At 39.7% G+C, this 20,239-nt stretch overlaps 2 protein-coding genes across 2 annotated transcripts in view; both read left to right on the top strand.

Moving 5' to 3' along the window:
- LOC131426427 (partitioning defective 3 homolog) overlaps positions 1-20,239 on the top strand; it is a 184,953-nt gene that overhangs the window by 152,900 nt on the left and 11,814 nt on the right. The window lies entirely within an intron of this gene.
- On the top strand, positions 14,162-17,618 carry LOC131426430 (allantoinase). Its single transcript, XM_058589142.1, has 3 exons — positions 14,162-14,451; positions 16,066-16,479; positions 16,550-17,618. The coding sequence occupies exons 1-3, from the start codon at positions 14,290-14,292 to the stop codon at positions 17,405-17,407; spliced, it is 1,434 nt and encodes a 477-aa protein (XP_058445125.1). The 5' UTR covers positions 14,162-14,289; the 3' UTR covers positions 17,408-17,618.

Genomic DNA, 20,239 nt, shown 5'->3' on the forward strand with positions numbered 1-20,239 from the left:
TGAAAACCGCGAACATTTTACCTCAGAGATAGGACTCGAACCCGTAGCTAACTACTAACTGAGGGATTTTTTTTCCAATTAACTATCCTGTAAGTGAATACCGTGGTGGCTAAGTACAGCGAAGCATGTTTAGTTTTGTCTATTCAATTGGACTTTCTCTGCATGTGTTTTCATATGCAGGGTAGTTTAATTGGTAAAACAATTTCCTTGGTTAGGAGTTCGCTACGGGTTCGAGTCCCGTCTCTGCGGTAACATTTTCCCGGTTTTCATTACTTCATTGTTTTCATATGTTTATTTTCCAATCTGTTTTTCCCGTTAGATTCTGACCATTCCTTTTTAGTGCCGGTCCTAAAATCAGATTCAAAATCATACATGCGTAATTATCGACCATTATTACTATTCAAAACAAAAAAAGGCATTGAACAAAAACTTTTGGAATGGCTTGAATCATTTCTTACAAAACGTAAAAAAATCAAAACTGTATCGCAAATTTAACTACCCCTCAGTAACTGGTAATGTCAAAACGAAATTGCTTGAAAAGATATTGAAACTGGCAACAAAGGTCGGAATCTGTTTTTTAAATAACAGTTATCCATGGCTACGTATGTTGTTTAATTAGAACATATAAATAACCTCACAGCTGCAACAAAATGTGATTTCCGCGAACCAGAAGATAAACGCACGGTTGATTACTACCGAACTCGGACGTACTGCTCAAGGTGATCATTGTTTCTTGGAATAGCTTGACCCAGTGCACCCCAAAAAGGCAGAAGATGCACAGCATAAACTTAATTCCTAACTCTTTTTTTACATCAATTGTAGATCATATACTTTGCTACGATTGAAAACATCTTATCTCGTTCTTTATTGTTTGTTTATTCGAAATCAAAAGTTTCTTCATTCTGGTGTAATATTTTATAAAAGAAATATATGTATATTGTTAGATTTAATCAGAGCATAGTGAAACTAGTATAAAATGGACACTTCCTTATTAATTCCTTCAATAGATCTTAAGAGCAAGTGACTGTTGTTCCTCTGTTTCCTTTCACTTCCGATTAGTGTGGAAAAATTATAACGATTTGTATCAAACTTTCCGGTTAAATTCGGAACGTTCCAGTGAAGAAAGTATCAAACTAATTTTTCCGGAATTTGACGTTCCGGTGACGGTGACGGAACAAGGTGGACCGTCTGAATCGTACATAAGTCTTTTGGCGATCATTTACGAACAGTGCGCCGTTCTACCGAACGAGGACGGGAGTGTCTACGCTTGAGTTTAGAGAGCGGGGTCGCTACAGATATCCGAGAATTCAATCCAGACCGTCGTAAACATCTAACAGAAACCGCATCCAACCATAAGGGCTATTTTCCTTAGTTTTTTTTAATCGTTTGGTGATATGACTACAGAGCACTACATATAGAGAAAAAAAAGTTTTTTACTATTTCTAAACGTTTTGAAATAATGTTAATCTTTACCTACTTAACGAAATTTGCCATTCAGTTGACCTAGAATCGAATTTCTAGCGATACCAAGCGAAAACGTTTCTTACCTAATGGAATAATAGTTTGTTTTTATTTATGTGTGCTACAAAATAGGTTCCTTGGTAACGAGTTTGTAGCAACCAGAAGTGTTGCTGGAAATAGTATTTTCAATAATTAACAAGGGGTCGCTATATTTGTGGTAACTGGCGGTAAATCGCTTTCGAACACTTATTATCCCGATTTTTCTTCGGAGTTTCTGGTTGTGTCGTCGGTAAGAAGCACTTCATGGAAATAAAAATAAATAAACCTGTTAATCAACAACTTTACAACGAAAGAAATGGAAGAAAAATTGAAACCAACTCGTAGGAATAATGAATAGTAGATAAGTAACCACAGTAACTTTTGTTTTGTCTGTAGTCTACATTTGTTTGATGAATAAATAAAAAAATAGATTGATGTTGCATGGGTAATTTCGCCAGTGCGGGTGAAATTAGGGGTTTACTTACAATCTCAGGAAATAGCTGACATTGTTGAAAAACACTCAAGCAGTTTCCTCCGCTACTGCTTGATGAATCTTAAAAAAATCTGTTTTAATCCACCTAGTGGTGTAATGATGCCTTTCTTATATCAATCATACTATCATATATAATTTTCTTCGATTCTTGAAAGAATAACTGAAATCGGTTTGTTTGACCGTCTACTGATAAAAACTATCGATTGGAGAAGATTTGAGGTCGTTTTAGAAAACTGTTGACGGTTTTTCGCCCTTTTCAGATATGGTATAAAATTTTTAACACACTTTACCCTATACTTCCGGATCCGGAAGTCGGATCCGGATGAAATTCAGGAATTATGAATGGGACTACAGAACGTTTCATTTGAACCTAAGTTTGTGAAACACATATTTTTTGCCCATTTCACCCCCTAACTCCGGAACCGAAGTCGGATCCAAATATTATTCAGGAATTTTGTATGGGACAACAAGACCTCTCATTTGAATCTCAGTTTGTGAAAATCGGTTCAGTCATCTCCGAGAAAAGAATCTCCGAGAAAATACGTTACACACACACACAGATAGACATTTTGCGTACTCGACGAACTGAGTCGAATGGTATATGACATTCGGGCCTCGATTCAAAAGTCGGTTTTCACTGTGATTGCATAACCTTTCTATATGAGAAAGGCAAAAAGAGAAATCTGTTCGTTTAGAAAAATGTTCCAAACAAACTGATACTTTTCTTTGGAATTTTCGCTCAACGACTTCGAAGAAAACTGCTTTTGCATTTTGCAACAGTTTCCACCCTGTCAAACCGTTTGTTTGAAGCTAGTTTCGAACCTAGTTTCAACATTATTGAACAAAAAATCCAGTCAGGTTTGCTCAGATTCCCGTTGCTAAGTGCGAAACCTACACAATTCATTAGAAGTGTTTGTTTGATGAAACTACCCTGGGTCAGTTTCAGTTTTCTCAAGCGAAAACGACATAAGATTGTAAATTACCCCTTAAAGCCCCAAAAATCGGCAATTTTTTTTTTCATATAAAAAAAAGTAAACGTTAACGGCGAAATGTGCTGCAGGTCAGACCCCGAGTTTGTGCGACATTATCCGTGGGACACTTTACGCAGGTCTTACAAATCAGTTATCATATGTTCGTATCCTGGCCTGGAAGAACTCCTAGCATCAATTAAATCGAAATTAGCGCATAGTTCGGCCATCCCATGATGGTAAGGATTTGCATTGTTTTGTGAACAGTAAAAATTAAATTTTTTGCACAAATATCAGGGAATGTTCTTGAGCTGAGTGGTTTAAAGAAACTTTTTAAATTTCCTAGCATTGAAAACCTTCGGCGGAAGGACACAATTCCAAAAAATTCTAGATTTTCACATTTCACTAATCTGGTAAACAAAACAAAAATAAGACAGACGAAAAACATCGCATCTGCTTCAGCGCACAGCCTACTAAGTATTTATTTTTTCCTCACAAGTTTACTTGTTTTATGAATGATCATCCCGTGCTAACAAAAACCTAAAAATACAATTTCTACGTGTATTTATTCATTAAGAAACGTAAACCAGGAATTGTGACTGATTCTCAACGATTTGTTGTTGTTTGTGGTAAACATTCCGGCGTCAATGGATGCAAAGAGAGGCCTGTACGCCCGTAATCTATGTTTGCTGCTTTGCTTGACGTGAAGGGCCTGATAACCGCCTATCGTCGTCATCAGACGACATCAGACTGATAAACGTTGCTATTAGGTATTAGCTCCCGACGTGGCAACCAAAACAGTCGTGCTGTTTTCAACTAAGCCGTTTCTTGTTGTTACGCAGAGTTTGAAGTCCGATATTCGAGCCTTCTGTTGTTGATCCTTTAGTACATGACTTCTAACGATTCCGCTATCGTCGGCGAAGATCGATGATCGAGCGGATGACGACGTCAGCTGGGATAACTGGTTCAAACCAAGAATTGCAATAACCCGATTATCAGCTGGACTCAGGTCTTCATTTTATACTACTTTTCGACATTATCAATGTGCAATTAAGTCACAATTTATTATGAATAAATAAAATTACTATTTGACCGATTGACTGACATTAGCGTGATAACCATTGGGAAAAAGTGCGCCTCCGCACACTCCGCATCGGATCACCAGGCCGGTTAGAACTAGTTTTCCAAGACCGACCGAGATAACCGGTGTCCATCCTTCAATTGATCGCGTGCCTGTCGGACACAGACTTAGACGCAAAAAAAAACAACTGTATGACTCAGTCAGGATCAGTACAATTCCAACAACAAACACCACACATTCATTACGTATTCGCAATCGCAGTATTTTTCCGCTACAAAAAAAAAAGTGTGCTGACAAGCGAAAAAAAATTATCTGGGTGGCTTCCATTTAGTGCCGTTCTTTGCTTTTTTGCTTGTTGATTCGAGAGTAATTATTAAATTTCACAATCTACTGGCGCGGATGCGACCTTTCAAAATGAACTTTCTATAAATAAGTTCCGCACGAAGTGATTCTCCATGACAGGCGAATTAACTTGTTACCGGAAGGATCTACGACTGGGCTTTTTGTTACAAAAGCCGCTTCTGCAGTTGTTGTTTCTGTACTGTGAGATCTATTTTTAGATAAATGTAGATTGTCATTTGTCCTGGGATTTGTCTGATGATAAACACGAGGAATGTGTTTATGGAAACAACACAGGATTTGGAGAAGTTTACCAACTCGAAGCCCTCTGCTGACAGGACAGGACTAAATCAAACTGTTGTAACTGTAGATAACTTGATCCTTGTTGTTCAGAAAATGTTGGTACATTGTGGCATCAAAAGTTTGGAATAGTTGATGCCGATGTCAAGTTGAAACCAAGAGATATCCGACAGCGATTTTGCTTATCCAAAAATAACCATTTTTGAAAGTCGTTATTTTTCATCACGACAACGCTTGGGCTCCAATCAAAACCGGTTTGGATAATAGTGGGTTGGTAATTCTGCCTCACCCGACTTCTAACTCAAACATGACAGATTTTATTACAAAAAGCCACTTTGCATACTTTGTTTTTCCAAAATTGATCTAGACTGTCTTTGGAAAAGGACTGAAATAAATCTTTATCGAATCCTACACTGAAAAAAATTTAAAAACACTTGTTTAAACTGACTAGTTGGATATTCTGTGAAATTTTTATCGAAAACTAAACTGAACTGACAGTCATTATCATCCTAGGTTCCAATCACACCGAATACCTTATTGCAAGTTGCCCGATATTAGATAAAAGTATCAGTGCTGCATACCCATCTTGCTACATATGGAAAGGAACATAATTACCTATATTGGAACCAAATTTCATTCAAAAAAAAATATTGTTTTTTTCTTAATTTGACTTTAAATTTTTAAGATCGATTTTTTCTGTGTAGGATTCGGTAAATATTTTTTTCAGTATTTTTATTGGAAAATTAAACTACTTTTTCGAACATCACTAGCACAACAATTTTTTGTAGAATTTGTCAATTTTTGAATAAATAATACAAAAAATAGTTTAAAAATGTCTAGTTCAATTTTGAAATAACAAACTAAGCATTGTGGCTTTTTGTTATAAAGTACATCTTTCGAGAAAGTTTTATTCAAATCTGAGAGGATACTTTTCTTATCCATCACTGATACTTTTTAGCTAATATCGTGCAGCTATTAATAGGGTATTCGGTGTAATTTTCTCATAAATTTAGTTTCGTTGGCATCTTGCGTGTTAACTTTCAGTTTAGTTTAGTGTTCGATAAAAAGACTGGATATTTAAAAAAATATATTTTTTCGGTTTAGTCATCTCCGAGTAAAAAAGTAAAGCCTTGGTATTACATTCCTGTAGTGGAATTTGACCTTCTGTTTCAACAGACTTCGCAGTAAACGAGTAAACTGGATTAAATATCAGGAACCGTAAGTGCTATACAACTACTAAACTTGATCAATGACCAGATAATTGTTTTCAAAAGAGTCTAAGCTAACTTTGGAAATCCACGTAAAAAAAACGCAAAACTATAGAAAAAAATTTTCTTCGATCTTCAAAATATCATAAAACATCTACATCAAGTGTTTTCTGGACAAAAATTGTTTGAAAGTAATGACTTTTGAAACATTGAGATTTTGTGCGATTTCGAACAATATTTTGTTAAGCATTTCTTTACGTTTCGTCTTAGACTCGACAGAGCAGAGCAGTTCAAATTGAACTACTTAATGCAAAACTCGGCAGTTTGTTGAAAAACATCGAAAAATTTCATGTGTCAGAGAGATTTCGGGATAACAGCAGATCTCGACGATTCATGTATTTCTAGGACAAATCAAGAAAACAGCAAAACTTTGAAAATTCACGCTAAAAACCGCGTAGCTTCGGAAATCCGCGTAAAAAATCGCACTGAAAACCGCGTGACGAAGACCTCAGTGTATTACATGTTCGTAACTGGAAGTGTTTGCCATGCACTGATGAGCCGAAGACGAAACATAATAAATTTAACTACAACTTGTCAAACAATTGATAAATTAATGGGGTTTTGATTTTAGGTGTAATTTTCCAAAAGATAATAAAAATACTTTTTTTTTAAGTGACTGTATCGTGTGATGTATATATTTTAAATTGCCTGAATTTTGTACGATACACTTTTTCAAACACTTCGAACATTTTTCTTGAACGCGGTGCAGCCAAATGCTAGCTTTATTTGCTCTAATTTGGTGCGAATTTTGCACTGCGGAAATAGCACAAACCTTATAAAATTATTCAAGATTTGCACTAAACTTAAGAGTTTTACTTTCGATTTGCAAAGAAGTAATTTCAATAGTTCTTTAAATAACATTTAGAGATATTGGAACGGCTGATTTTGTATAATATTCTCCATCGTTGTCCACTTTTCGTTTTCTTTTTCTCCAATGCAAACGACCAGGAGTTGGATGACGCACCCCTCGGAGTGTTCACAGCACAGATTGATTTACCACTTAACAAATTTTTGTTTGGAGCTTTCTTTTTACGTGATTTCCTTTGTAGCGTGATTTCACAATTGGGCGGCCATAAAAAATGCAGCATACAGAATTTCGATGTTAATTATTTCATTTCGTATTTGCATATTTCAGTGGAAGAAACTATCAAAATGCTTTATTGGATTCATTTATTTTCAAAAGGGTCAAATTGTGGAGCTCTGTATGATATTATACACTTTTCGAACATTTTTCTTGAACGCGGTGAAGCCAAATGCTTGCTTTATTTGTACTCGTTTGATGCGAATTTCGCACTGCAAAACGTGCACAAAGCTAATCGAACTGTTCTAGATTTGCACTAAACTGATGATTCTTACCCCAAATTTACAAAGAAGTAATTTTAATAGTTGATTAGATAACATTTAGAGCCATTAGAATGACTGATTTTGTATAATGTTCCCCATCGTTGTCCACTTTTCGGTTTTATTTTTCTCCAATGCAACAGACCAGCAACTGGATGACGCATTCGCTCTTGTTTGAAGCGAAACTCATACGTCCAACAGCAGATATGCTCACAGAAAAAAACTAGTTGTTTTTCTGCGTTTAGGCTTAAGGAATGGAGCCTCATATTCGCCACTGACTGAAACACCATTTGAATAATGCCGGGCGTAGTTCCACTGTCTTGACGTAGATGGCAGTCTGCGCACTTGATTTGTTTCCGTTCATGGATTGTCATAGACTGAAGCTAGCAAACATGCCACTGGGTCTATTTATAGATTCGGTTGATTTTGATGTGTTGTGTTTGGACCTATTAAAACAATGTTTACGTAATGAATGTGGTATTGAAAACAATCTTACACTTTCTTCCATTCTTAAACAGGAAAAAAGGTATTAGGAAATCAAAGCTGGAGTAATTTCGTTACACTTCCGTAATGTAAAATGTTTAAAATGCACCCTGGTTGATAGAGTAAAGAAAGACGTAGTCCTACGTCAAAACTACATAAAAAATCACATGGAAATACGCATAGAAACACGAGCTTGACATTCAATAGCAGCCTAAGGAGTGTATCGATAAGTAGTTAGCAACATTCAAACAGCTATTACTCTGAAATGGCTTAACTTTTTGCAGCGTGTTTTGCGGTGACATGTTTGTTTAGATGTCAATAACGGTTGCGCAATCGATTGGTTTCGGTACGGTTTATCGTTTCAATGATGAGTCGAATTGATCCGGAAACGCGAAAGAAAATTCTGCACACTTGGTGCTCAGAAAGTGGTGTCACGTACAACGAAATTGCAAAACGGGTGAAAGTGCACCACACCAGTGTCAAAAATATTATCGAGAAGGTCGGTAAGACCCTTTCCATGAAGGATTTGCCCCGATCCGGTAGGAAAACGGGTCCCAGCAAGCCCGGCCGGGACTTAGAAGTTGGTTGAGTACATCAGGATAAACCCATCGGCGTCGACGCGGGATTTGGCCAAGCAGTTCAATACCAGCATCGGGATGATTCAACGGATCAAAGTTCGAAACTCCCTGAAAACGTACAAGGAACAGAACATGCCGAAAAATTCCCTGGTACAGCAAGGTCAGGCCAAAACAAGAGCGCGAAAACTGTATAACCGGATTCTACAGGATAAAGACGGATGCATCCTGATCGACGAAATCTACGCCAACGAAGACTCGAGCGCTGCCCGGATCGCAATATTATACGAAATCGGTGTGCCAGAACCTGGACGACGCTGACACCACGGTGGCGATGGAAAAGTTTGGGCAGAAGGTGTTGGTCTGGCAAGCAATTTATACCTGTGGTTTGCGGTCGTCGATTTTCTTCACGAAGGGCACAATTAACGCCAAGGTGTACAAGGAAGAATGTTTGAAGAAGAGAATGCTGCCACTGTACAGAAAACATAAGGCTCCTCCTCTCTTCTGGCCGGATTTGGCTTCAGCCCACTACGCCAACTCCGTTCTTTAGCTGATTAAAAAATATTACCCAATTTAGCTTGAATATTAAAATACGTAGAAGTAACAGGAGCGCTGGAATTCGCTACGCCAAATCAAACGTTGCGCCTGCTGTGTGCTCGAGGCATGCAAAATGCTGCGCTCCTGTTACTTCTATAAATCAAATTCATACTGGAATTAAAACAACCTTTCGTCGCTATAGTCACTATTGAAATGTGGAAAAAAAAGATTGTTGTTCATCTTAGCCACCTTACGTGCATCAAAAATATCGCAGTCATTATTTCTCATTCATGTGATTTAGAGTGGCGAATTTATTCAGTAGTTTTTTGATTGATGAAAATTTAATAATAATTTAATCTTGCAACGAATCACTTTGGTGTCGAACTGAAGCGTAGTGGAAATTCAGCATCGAAGTAATTCGGAGACTAATCCCTTTTGATTATCTCTTTAGGGATATTTATGTGGGTGAAAATTCGTCATCAAGTTTCGCTGACACATAAACTGACTTTTGAATTTCGAAGCTCCGAGTTTTGTGGTTCCCTCTCTTGAACTGATTTTTTCACGAGTAATAATGAAATGAACTTTTTCTGATCATGATTTTTCCATCATTCATTTAGACGACGGTAATTTACTACATAGGTCATTCACGAACAGTACAAAAAGTAGTGGTCCAAGAGGGCTTCTTCGGGGAATACCTGATGTAATGTTGAATGGATCAGAAAGAATAGATACTACACGAACCGAGGCCATGCGATTTGAGATATGAACAAATCTGATTAGTCACCCAGTCAGGGACTCCACTTTGCCTCAATCTTTCAATTGCGAGCTGATGGGAAACAAAATCGGGATCTTTCGAAAAATCAACCTACAAAGACATCAATTTGCTGTCGTGATTCGAGTTGACAGAAGTGCAATCAAGAGTGCCTAGAGAAACTCGTGCTACTTTTCTCCAGTGAAGTAACAACGCGATTACGGCAGCTGTCACACTACAGGCGGAAGCTACTGCAGTGATACTGCAACTGTAAGATTAATAGTCATATTTTTTTTTCTAAACAACGAATGCAATACGTTATTACATGTATTGTATATGTCAACACGTCAATCGACGTTACTGCTACGCATTAAAAAAGTGATTATTCACCCATAAAATACCCATCATTTACGGCGAATTTCAAACAATCAATAATTCAGTATCTTGTCGAAGCCGTAAACGACCTGGAGATGATCGTTGTCGATTTTTACAACTTAACGATGAGCCGCTAATATTGTTTTCGCAAATTGAACTACGCTACCAAGTGATACAGATAAGTCCCGAAATAATAGAGTCATATAGCAGCGCTGATAGGTGAAAGTGTGCGAAATGTGTTGCAGACCTTGCGAACACCACGTGCAAAACTGTGTATTCAGGAGGGCAGGGGTGAAAATGGTTTCTAGATTTTTATGAACGAATTTTGAATGTCTGTTTTGTGTTTTAAAACCAAATTACTGATTTAATGGGTGTGGCTTTTTATTCTTAAACAGTGGTTAATTTCTATTTAGTTGCTGAAAAGATTTATGTATAAAAGGGGACTTAAACATAAGCCCTGAGGAAGACCTGCGTACCTAAATCGTATTGTTGGCAAATCACCATGCGCGAAATACATGTGTTTCTCAGAATTTTTTTTATATCATTTATTTTACCCCGGCTTTATCAGAAAATAGATTAAATATAAAGTTGTTCAAAGAAAATTGATAAAATATAAAGTTGTTCAAAGCTGGCGAAAGAACTTTCTGATGCAGCTTCTCAGATAGGATATTCATAGAAACTAGATCAAATGCCCTCTTGATGTCTAGAAAAACTTTACTAGTAAACGAATTTCTTTTGAGACCAACCCAAGACAATCGGTCATTCCTTTGCCCCTGCGGAAACCTAATTTTGTATCTGAAAGCAAGTCTCGACCCAATTGTCTAGACGAAAGACAATTTTCAGATGCAGGAAAGCATAGAAATAAGTCGATACGATTTGTGATCGGAGACTGGTTTTCCTGGGTTTTGAATGGTGATCACTCTCACTTGTCTCCAGTCATATGGGACAATATTACCTTCAAGGAACTTGTTGAATTAATTCAGCAAGCGCCTTTTGGCAAAGTCAGAAAGTTGCATTTGATTCTGTTTAGCCCCGGGGCTTTATTGTTACACGACAAGAGCGCACGCAATTTTCTGTTCCGGAGTCTGGGCATACTTTTTTTCAGCGAAATCGAATATACAGCGGTGGAAATATTTCTTGCTTTCGTTCGTGATGGTTGCGTATTCATCGGGCTGTACTTCAAAGATTGCTCATCGATATTTCTTTCGTGAATCCGCCAATGAACTGGCACCAGTAGTAGTGTGATTCTACTAAGCAGCTCTTTATTCTCATGTCTAACGCCGCGTAGGTTCGATAATTTTCAGGTGATCCACATTTTCTAAACTTTTTGAACGCCAAAGTCGAGGCGAGTACCCGGCGCAAAAATTAACATCCGTGCTCCAAAACCGAGATGGGACAAAGAGTGCCCATCACTGAGCGTTGATGAATTAGCCATCGAAGGATACGATCGTTGAAAGGAGGGACCCTTTAGCAGTCAACTGCTTAACAGGCTTTCAAGAGGATTGGAAATTTTACCTCGGAGCTTTTCCTCCACTTCCTCTAGAAATAATTTTTGGAAATCCTTCGGAAGACAACTTCGAACCCTTACTAGAATGCTTGTGAGTGGATTTTTTCTGCTCTTCCTACAGCTGCGAGGGACCAACAAAGATGTACCTTCCAATGAGTCGATTTTCTTTCTCATGAACCATTATTTTTGCGATGAAAAACGACGAAGGAAACCAGAAAAATGTTTTAATCCCCCCAGTGGTGTAATGAAGCCGTTCTCATATTACTTATATTTTCAGAAAAAAATCACAAAATTTGGCTGACCAGACACTGTCAAAACCAATTTTTGTTCGGCACGTCAGTATTGACATGCCAAAAACAAAAGTGTTCTGCAAAAATCAGAAACTTTACGTGTGCTTAGCGGTTCGAATTGAACTGTCGAGTTTTGCGTTAAGCAGTTCAATTTGAACTGCTATGCACTGATGAGTCAAAGACGTAAACATAATTAAAATCGGTTATGTGCCCTAGCACAAAATTTGGCTACCCCTGAATGAAAAAATACTGGTTCTGAGCATTTCGTGCTCGCGTGCTCACATTGGAAGCGTTTTTCGCCATGCTGATGCGGAATCAGGTAGACTTTTGGAAACTGTACATGAGACCTGGATTCGGGTATAAAACACCACAAGAACTGAACGAGTACCTGGCAATGGACTGCATCCGGTATGAATGCAACCGAAAAGAAAGAAAAACGCTATCTACAGCGAGTAGTATTCAGTGGAAGTTTGAAGGCCCGAATTGTAGCCAAAAGGTATGAAGCAAAAAGTGCCTGATCTAGCAAGCCGTATGCCCAAAGTAAAGCCTTGGGGTTACATTCCTGTAGTGGAATTTGAGCTTCTGTTTCAACAGACTTCGCAGCTAATTCAGAGTGTACAAAACCATTGCATGGCTGGTGCTACGATTCTACTGGCACTACGAACCCTTCCAGGTCGGGGCAAGCCTTAAAGTCGAAAAATTTGGTAAGAAAGCTATGGTCTGGCAAGCAAATTTGTAGCTGCGGTAAGATTTCGAAACTCTTCATCGCCATTGCTTCAATGAACAGCGAAATATAAATCAAGGAATGTTTACAAAAACGACTTCTACCCATGATTCGAAGCCACAAGGATTCTGTTGTCTTCTGACCAGATCTTGCTTCTTGCCACTACTCGAAATCAACGGTAGAATGGTATACTACCAAAAATGTCACTTTCGTCCCAAAAGACATGAATCCACCAAATTGCCCACAACTTCGACCATTTGAGGAATTTTGAGCATTAACGAAGGCACATCTTAGGAAACATGTCTCGGCAGCCGAAACCATTCAACAGTTCGAAAAAGATTGGGAAAAAGTGTCAAAATTTGTCGCCAAGAAGTCTGGATGGAATTTAATGAGGATCGTTCCCAAGAAGGTGCGCCAGCTAGTCTACAATGGCTAAGTAGCAAATGTTGAGAATAATGTTCTGTTTCTGTAGTCTAATATTATCAGTATATCGAATAAAATTTGAATATCTAACACTTGTGAATTATTTACAGCGAAATCAAAGTGTGTTCATACTTTCTGGGACAGTCTTTAGCGGTTCAAATTGAACTGCCGAGTCTTGCGTTAAGCAGTTCAATTTGAACTGCTATGCACTGATGAGTCAAAGACGAAACGTAAACATAACAAAAACCGGTTATGTGCCCTAGCACAAAATTTGGCAAACCCCTGAATGAAAAATATTGATTGCGAGCGTACATTGGAAGCGACTTTCGCCATGCTGATGCGGAATCAGATGAACTTTTGGAAATCGTAGATGAGACCTGAATCATGCATTGAACAGCGTGCAGAAAGCAGCCGAAAAAACTCCATTTTCACTGAGTATTAGTTGGGCGTTTGAAGGGTCTAAATTGTGGTGAAACGGTATGAAGTGAAAGAAAAATTTACTTCGAAATACCTGAGCTCATCTGCACAAACGGAGTTAATTATTCGTGAACAGAAGCATCATAAGCGGTAGATTTTCAAAACTAAACTCCCCAGAAAACGGTGTTTTCGTAGTCTTGGGTGGATTTGGCGCTATGCCATTACTCCAACATAGAAGGATATGAACTCATCAAACGGCTAGAGAACATTTTCTTCAAACTATAATTTCAATAACAATACCCGTTTTACCAGTCAATCTAAAGTGTGAAAAAATTATCGATTCACTATGTAGCTTGTTTGTTCGAGAATAGAATAGTGTCAATGTCATCTAGGACTCTTGGGGAGGCATGTGATAGGAACTTGGCAACGGTTTCCTATCTACTAATAGTTTGATTTTAAAATCGATCCAGGTGGACCCCATCTTACCCCATTTCCCCAGGACCTGTACTACAATGTGTGATACTTGCGGGTGAGCGATTTGCAACATGATCGGACGGATCCTCACTGGAGGAATTTCTTCTGTGTGCTGCTCGTGCCGTAATTCCGTGCACACGTTGATTATATTCGCTGACTGATAGCAGGAGCACTTCTGCAACAACGGTGGTTTATGTGTTTGCGTCTCTGCTTGACGTTGCTGTTGTTGTTGTTGTTGTTAAACGATTGCGAGGTTTCCTGCGGGATTAAAAGAAGCGACCAGCGATCAGGAACTCTTAGTATACTGGCCTGCGTCGCACGGAGCAGTACTAGGTTTTGCACAAGTCATCTTGAATTAAGTCTAGAATCAAAAAAAAATTCTTGTAAACTTTTTTAGAAGTGACGGTGAAAAAACTTTGAAGTAGATTTTTGTTTAGTGCACTATGGACTCGCTGTTTGTTAGTAGTCGAATTTTCCTCAACTCGGAACGCTACCCCGACTTCATTGCCGGTGGGATTCTGGTGTCGAGAGTGGATGGAAAAATTACGAGGATTTTTGCCAACGCCAGTGACGTGAGCCTCTACCTGGCGATACACGATGCTGAGGTATGCTGGTTTTGTTTTGAGGACTTTACTACTTCCTTCGTTTCTGGGCTAGTGAAACTGACTCCGTGTGCGATCGTTTGAAAAAAAGCCTTAAAAAATAACAGAAAATGAGTATGATTTTGTACTTATTTTCTTAGTTTTTATTTTAAAAAAACAAAAATTCTCAGAGTATTCATATTTAACAAAATGTTTTGATCTTCGTTTAACAACGTTTTCGTTGACCGTACATCCAACCGGCAATTGCCAGCGCAGTAGGCTGTGCCGTCTATAGCCTCTTGTCAAAACTGTGTAAAAAAAGTTTAGCTTCACGAGAAAACATCGACATCAGTTTCCGCTGCGATTCTCAATGTGTTAACAGAGTTTTTCGCGACTAGAACGCAGGGCTGTCAAGAGAGGCGCGTGAAAGAAAGAATGTTTTATGAAGGCTCGTCAAAGCGACTTGAACCTAGTTTCAGTGCCGCTGAACGGTGATTCGAGTCAGGTTTCGAACCTAATTCTTACAGCGGGTTTTCTTAAGCTCCCGTTGCTGAGTGCGAACCCAACTCAGATTCGTGAAAATTGTTTGTGTGATGAAACTACCCTGGGTCAGTTACAGAATTCGCAAGCGATAACGACACAAGTGAAGTCCACTAGGTCACGGTGTGGCGACGTCGTAAAATTTGTGATATTATAAACAAAAAAAACAAATGACCTGTCAAATTCAATTTAACGTATGCGAAGAGCCAGTGTCGCCAGCAATGCTTTTTTTCCGAAGCAATATCGTCGCTTCACACTCCTTCACCAAGAACTACAAAATTTGCTGAATGTTAAACGTCAATACAATGTAGAACGAATATTCTGTTGCATTCGCTAAAATTAGGCAACATTGCATCTTCCACGATTCCGCAGTCGCAGATTGTACTAACTTTACTCTCCGCGGTAAAATTTATTGCCGCAAAACTTTCCGCTGAAGCAACAACGGTCGGTCCCGGGTCAAATTTCGGACAGAAAGAAAAAAAAAACGCACACGTACCGTTCAAACAATTTTGCCGACCATTTCTCCCGATAGCGTAGCGAGATAAAAAACGGTTGGTCCAGGCAAGCATCCTGCTATTATTGAACCTGCCCACGCGAGATTGTTGTCACTTGCTTTTATGGTCTCATAAAAGTTGCCTGATAAGAGCGCGCACCTCCGCCCCGTAAATCAAAAGTGAGCTTACCTAATGTCATATTCATAGTTCTATTCGCTCGCCTGCCAACGGAATCTTCAACCACCCCTGCCTGCTTGGATTTGTTGCGAATTCAAATCTGACATCGCTGCTGCCACCTAATGACCCCGATCGATAACCTCAACTCGCGGGGAGGATTTTTTAATTTCCTTTTCTTCTTTCGTACCGCTGCGCGATGATAAGATTTTTTTTTGTTCTGTTTTGTTTTGTTAATGTTTAATCAACCCCCTGGGAATATGGCAGACGCCTTCTGAAGTAAAAGTCAGCCGATAAGATTTAGGCGTCACGTCTTGGCGCCGTGCTGGGGGAAAGTTGCATAAGAAGAGTCAGGTTCTCGCAGGAGTCCCAGGAACAGGGTATTTTGGCAAATATCTACAAAAATCACATGAACTCATATCCCGACTAGGTTTTCGACTTTGGAAATCTTGTACTGATGCCAGGATTGATCGATTCGCATGTCCACATCAACGAACCGGGACGGACGGAATGGGAGGGATTTTATACGGCCACCAAGGCAGCCGCGGCCGGCGGTTTCACCACGATATGTGACATGCCGTTGAATTCGATTCCGCCGACCACTACGTTGGCGAATCTGCGCACCAAAATCAATGCCGCACGGGGTAAGATTTTTGTCGATGTTGCCTTCTGGGGTGGCGTCGTTCCCGGAAATACCGGAGAGCTACGGGACATGATCTATGCCGGTGTGGTTGGCTTCAAGTGTTTCCTGTGTCCCAGCGGTGTGGAAGAATTTCAGCACGTCGGAGAGCAGGATCTGCACCAGGCACTGGAGGCAATGGAAGGAACTGGTTCGGTGCTAGCCGTAAGTGTCGCCATCTGTGAAAGACTAGGAGCGAAGTTTAAATAGCGATTTTTCTCTCTCTCTCTTCCAGTTTCACGCCGAGGTTGAATGCAAGTCTCATCAGCATCAGCAACCGAAAAAGAAAACTAATCCAAAAAAGTATGAAACATTCCTCGATAGTCGACCGGATGAAATGGAAGCGGATGCAATCGACTTGGTGGCCAAACTTTCCCAGCGGTATGACGTTCCGTGTCACATCGTTCACCTGTCGGCTGCCCGTGCGTTACCCTCGATTCGTACGGCTCGTGCCAACGGTGCCAAACTGACCGTCGAAACGTGTCACCATTATCTTTCGATTGCAGCCGAGGACATTCCGGACGCTCATACCGAGTACAAATGTTGTCCGCCAATTCGAGCCAAAAGCAATCAGGAACAATTGTGGCAGGCGGTTTGTGATGGCGACATCAATATGGTCGTTTCGGATCACTCTCCGAGCACACCGGGTATGAAACTGCTGAATTCCGGTAAGAATCGTGGTGATTTTCTGAAGGCTTGGGGTGGAATTTCGTCGGTTCAGTTCGGGCTACCACTGTTTTGGACCAACTGTCGACGGTACGGGCTGAAGATTTCCGATTTGGTGCGACTTCTATGCACAGAACCGGCCAAGATGTGCGGAATCGATAAAGTAAAGGGCCGACTGGAAGTGGGCTATCATGGAGATTTCTGCGTTTGGGATCCGGAGGATACCTTCACGGTGACGCAGGATATCATTGAGTTCCAGAACAAGGCAAACCCCTACATGGACCGGAAGTTGAGGGGTGTTGTCCATGCTAGTTTCATTCGAGGCACACCCGTCTATCGTTCGACGGAAAAATTCGGTGCCCCGGTGGGGAACATCCTGCTGAAGAAGGTGGCTCGACGAGGATCCAAGGCGATAAAGTTTGAATAGGTGTGCAGGTCTTTGACGAGGATAGACTCTAGATTATTTAATTTCTTCGGCGAGATATCTGCATATATTATGCAAATAGTTTAGGAAATATGAATAAGACCCGAAGATCCTTACTAGTACGTATTTAGGATAGGTTAAACTTCAATTATGTTGACTTTGTATTGTTACTTTGTAAGTTTAGTAATGCTTCAATAAATATTAAAATACTCAATTACTTTCGAACAATTGTGCTGGCAACGAAATTAAAAAAAAACAAGAAATTTGCATGTCCCAAAGCAAAAATTGGTTCTAGTCTAGCTCAGATAGCAAAACCCAATCAATAAAGACATTGCACTAGTTTTCGGTGCGGCAGAACAGTACCATCTTATGGGATTCAGGTGCGAGCAGTCATATCAGGTGTAGAACTTTGCTTCCACCGTTTTTTTTTTCAGAATTAAAAACTTTATTGCGAAAAAGTGCTTACAGATGTATTATTCAAATTATTGTCCATCGCTAGCGACAACTTTCTCCCATCTTTCCGGCAATTTTCGGATCCCGGCTCGAAAACAGGAGTCCTCTTTTGACGCTATCCATGAAGCAATCCATTTTTCCAACTCTTCGAAGGATTGAAAACGGTGATCTGCCAGGCCGTGTGCCATCGAACGGAATAGGTGGAAGTCAGGAGGGGCAACATCTGGGGAATACGGCGGGTGGCGCAAGACTTCATATTTCAGCGTTTCCAGGTATTGTCAGGTCACTCTTGATATTGTGCCCGTTTTTCTTTAAGCGCGCGACTAAGGCGCATCAGTTGCGTTCGGTAGCGATCTCCTGTGATGGTTTCACCCGGTTTTAAGAGTTTGTAGTAAATCACACCGAGTTGATTCCACCAAATATTCGGTTTTGCCTTCGACGAGGTAGCATGCCCGGGCTTTCCCCATGATTTCCTGCGTTCAAGATTATCGTATCGAACCCACTTTTCATCACCGGTTACGATTCGATGTAAAAACCCCTTACGATTTTGTCTTTGAAGCAGTTGTTCACATACAAATAGACGGCGCTCGATGTCCCTCGGTTTCAACTCGAACGGCTCCCAGTTTCCTTCTTTCTGAATCATGCCCAGGGCCTTAAGACGTTTTGTAAATGGCTTGCTGACTCACTCCAAACGATTCGGAAAGCTCTTCTTGGGTTCGGCACGAATCTTCATCAAGCAATGCTTCTTGTAGTTCATCTTTGAAGGTTTTTTCTCTTCCACCACCATGTTTGTCTTCGACATCGAAATCACCATTTTTAAAACGTTGAAACCACTCCCGACACGTTCTTTTACTCAGATCAGCATCACTGTAAGTTTCTGAGAGCATTCGTAACAGAAAAGTAAGTAAACTATTGTCGCACTTTTCCATTGAAAGAAATGGTTTTAAATTCTTCGGTGATCGTTTTTTTCGTTTAAAACAAACTCACTTTTCAATTTGGGACACATTTTCGTCTCAAGATTTACAATTCGTCATGTTTCTGAATATCTACTAAACGGTTCGTCTCAAAACATGATCACTGTTTCGCACAATTACACTACTATTGAATGCTGGATGACTTCATAATTAGTAATGTTCACTTGCCACTTGTTTCATAAACGATTAAAAACTTCAAAAACTACCCGACAAGCAATAAAAGTCTTCAAAACTATGAGATGAAAGTTTTTCACTTAGTTCACTTGATTGCGCTTTGTTTTCATCTGATTTGGTCGCAAAGTTGCCAGGTTATCTCATAATGTTACAAAACAAAATTGTTTTTCTTCTTCAAATTGTCATCAACAAGTTTTTTTTTTAAGGTATCCGTGACATTAGTTTAATTATATTATTGATTTTTATATTCAACAAAACTGTTTTGTCATTCAGTAAAAACCATTCAAGCGAAGAGGTTGTGTTTCGATTGTACTGGCTCGTGAGTTAACGGCTGCTACCGAGACAATTCTAAGCTTCAGGTAGTTAAACTGCCCATAGCAAACGCAATATTCGGGGCGTTTCCCGACTGGAAAGCTAGCAACGAAGGCCATCCCGTTCATACGCACAGAGGTGTAGAGACACAGAGGTGCGAGAGCATAGAAGTGACGAGTCACAGAGGTGCCATCGCATAAAGGTGCGAAGACGAAGGGGTGCAAAGGCACAGAGGTGCTAAAGCAACCCAGTGCTGATCTACCAGGTACCAGAATTTGTACGCTGCGTAGGATCAAAAGAGACGGCATATATCGCGAGGTGCTACACTGCAAGCATCGCATTTGATCGCCACCAAGAGCAAAAGCACTGTACCTGGGGTCAGGTACAGCAAGTGCAGTGGTGTTCACAACGACGGCAGAGCAACTGAGATAGCAGTAAACGACAGAAGACTGCCAATTGGAAACAGCAAAAGACTGCCAATTGGAAATCGTGGAAGAGCTTCACGTCGTTCTTCACGATAAAGGAACAGAGACATCAGCTACAAGGTAGATTTAATTTAATTTATTTTTTATTTCTTATATCTGAAATTTTACTAAACATAAGTTTTTATTTTGGTATTATTAATTTACAAAAAAAATTTAATGTAATGGATGATCTCATGGAAGATCATCCGAATCCGATTCCGGATACTAGTAAAAGTTTAAATACTCCGAGGGCTAAACATTATCCACAGGGTACCACTGGGCCATGGATAGTCTATCTTCGAAAAAAAGAAAAGATTTTAAACTTGATGCAAATTACAAAGGATTTGACATCACATTTCTCTGAAGTTAAAGAAATCTGTAAGGTTAATAGAGATAAAATTCGAGTTGTAGTTAACGACTTGAAACAGGCAAACGATATTGTAACCTGTAAATTATTT

The sequence above is a fragment of the Malaya genurostris genome, chromosome 1, assembly GCF_030247185.1.
Source record: "Malaya genurostris strain Urasoe2022 chromosome 1, Malgen_1.1, whole genome shotgun sequence".
Classification (NCBI taxonomy): Eukaryota; Metazoa; Arthropoda; class Insecta; order Diptera; family Culicidae; genus Malaya; species Malaya genurostris.

What these genes read in the sequence shown, in the direction of transcription:
- LOC131426430 (XM_058589142.1), top strand. Translation starts at nt 14,290, where the DNA reads ATGGACTCGCTGTTTGTTAGTAGTCGAATTTTCCTCAACTCGGAACGC. An exon ending in TGGCGATACACGATGCTGAG is followed by an intron (nt 14,452 to 16,065) that starts GTATGCTGGTTT and finishes TATCCCGACTAG; the next exon opens with GTTTTCGACTTTGGAAATCT. An exon ending in GAACTGGTTCGGTGCTAGCC is followed by an intron (nt 16,480 to 16,549) that starts GTAAGTGTCGCC and finishes TCTCTCTTCCAG; the next exon opens with TTTCACGCCGAGGTTGAATG.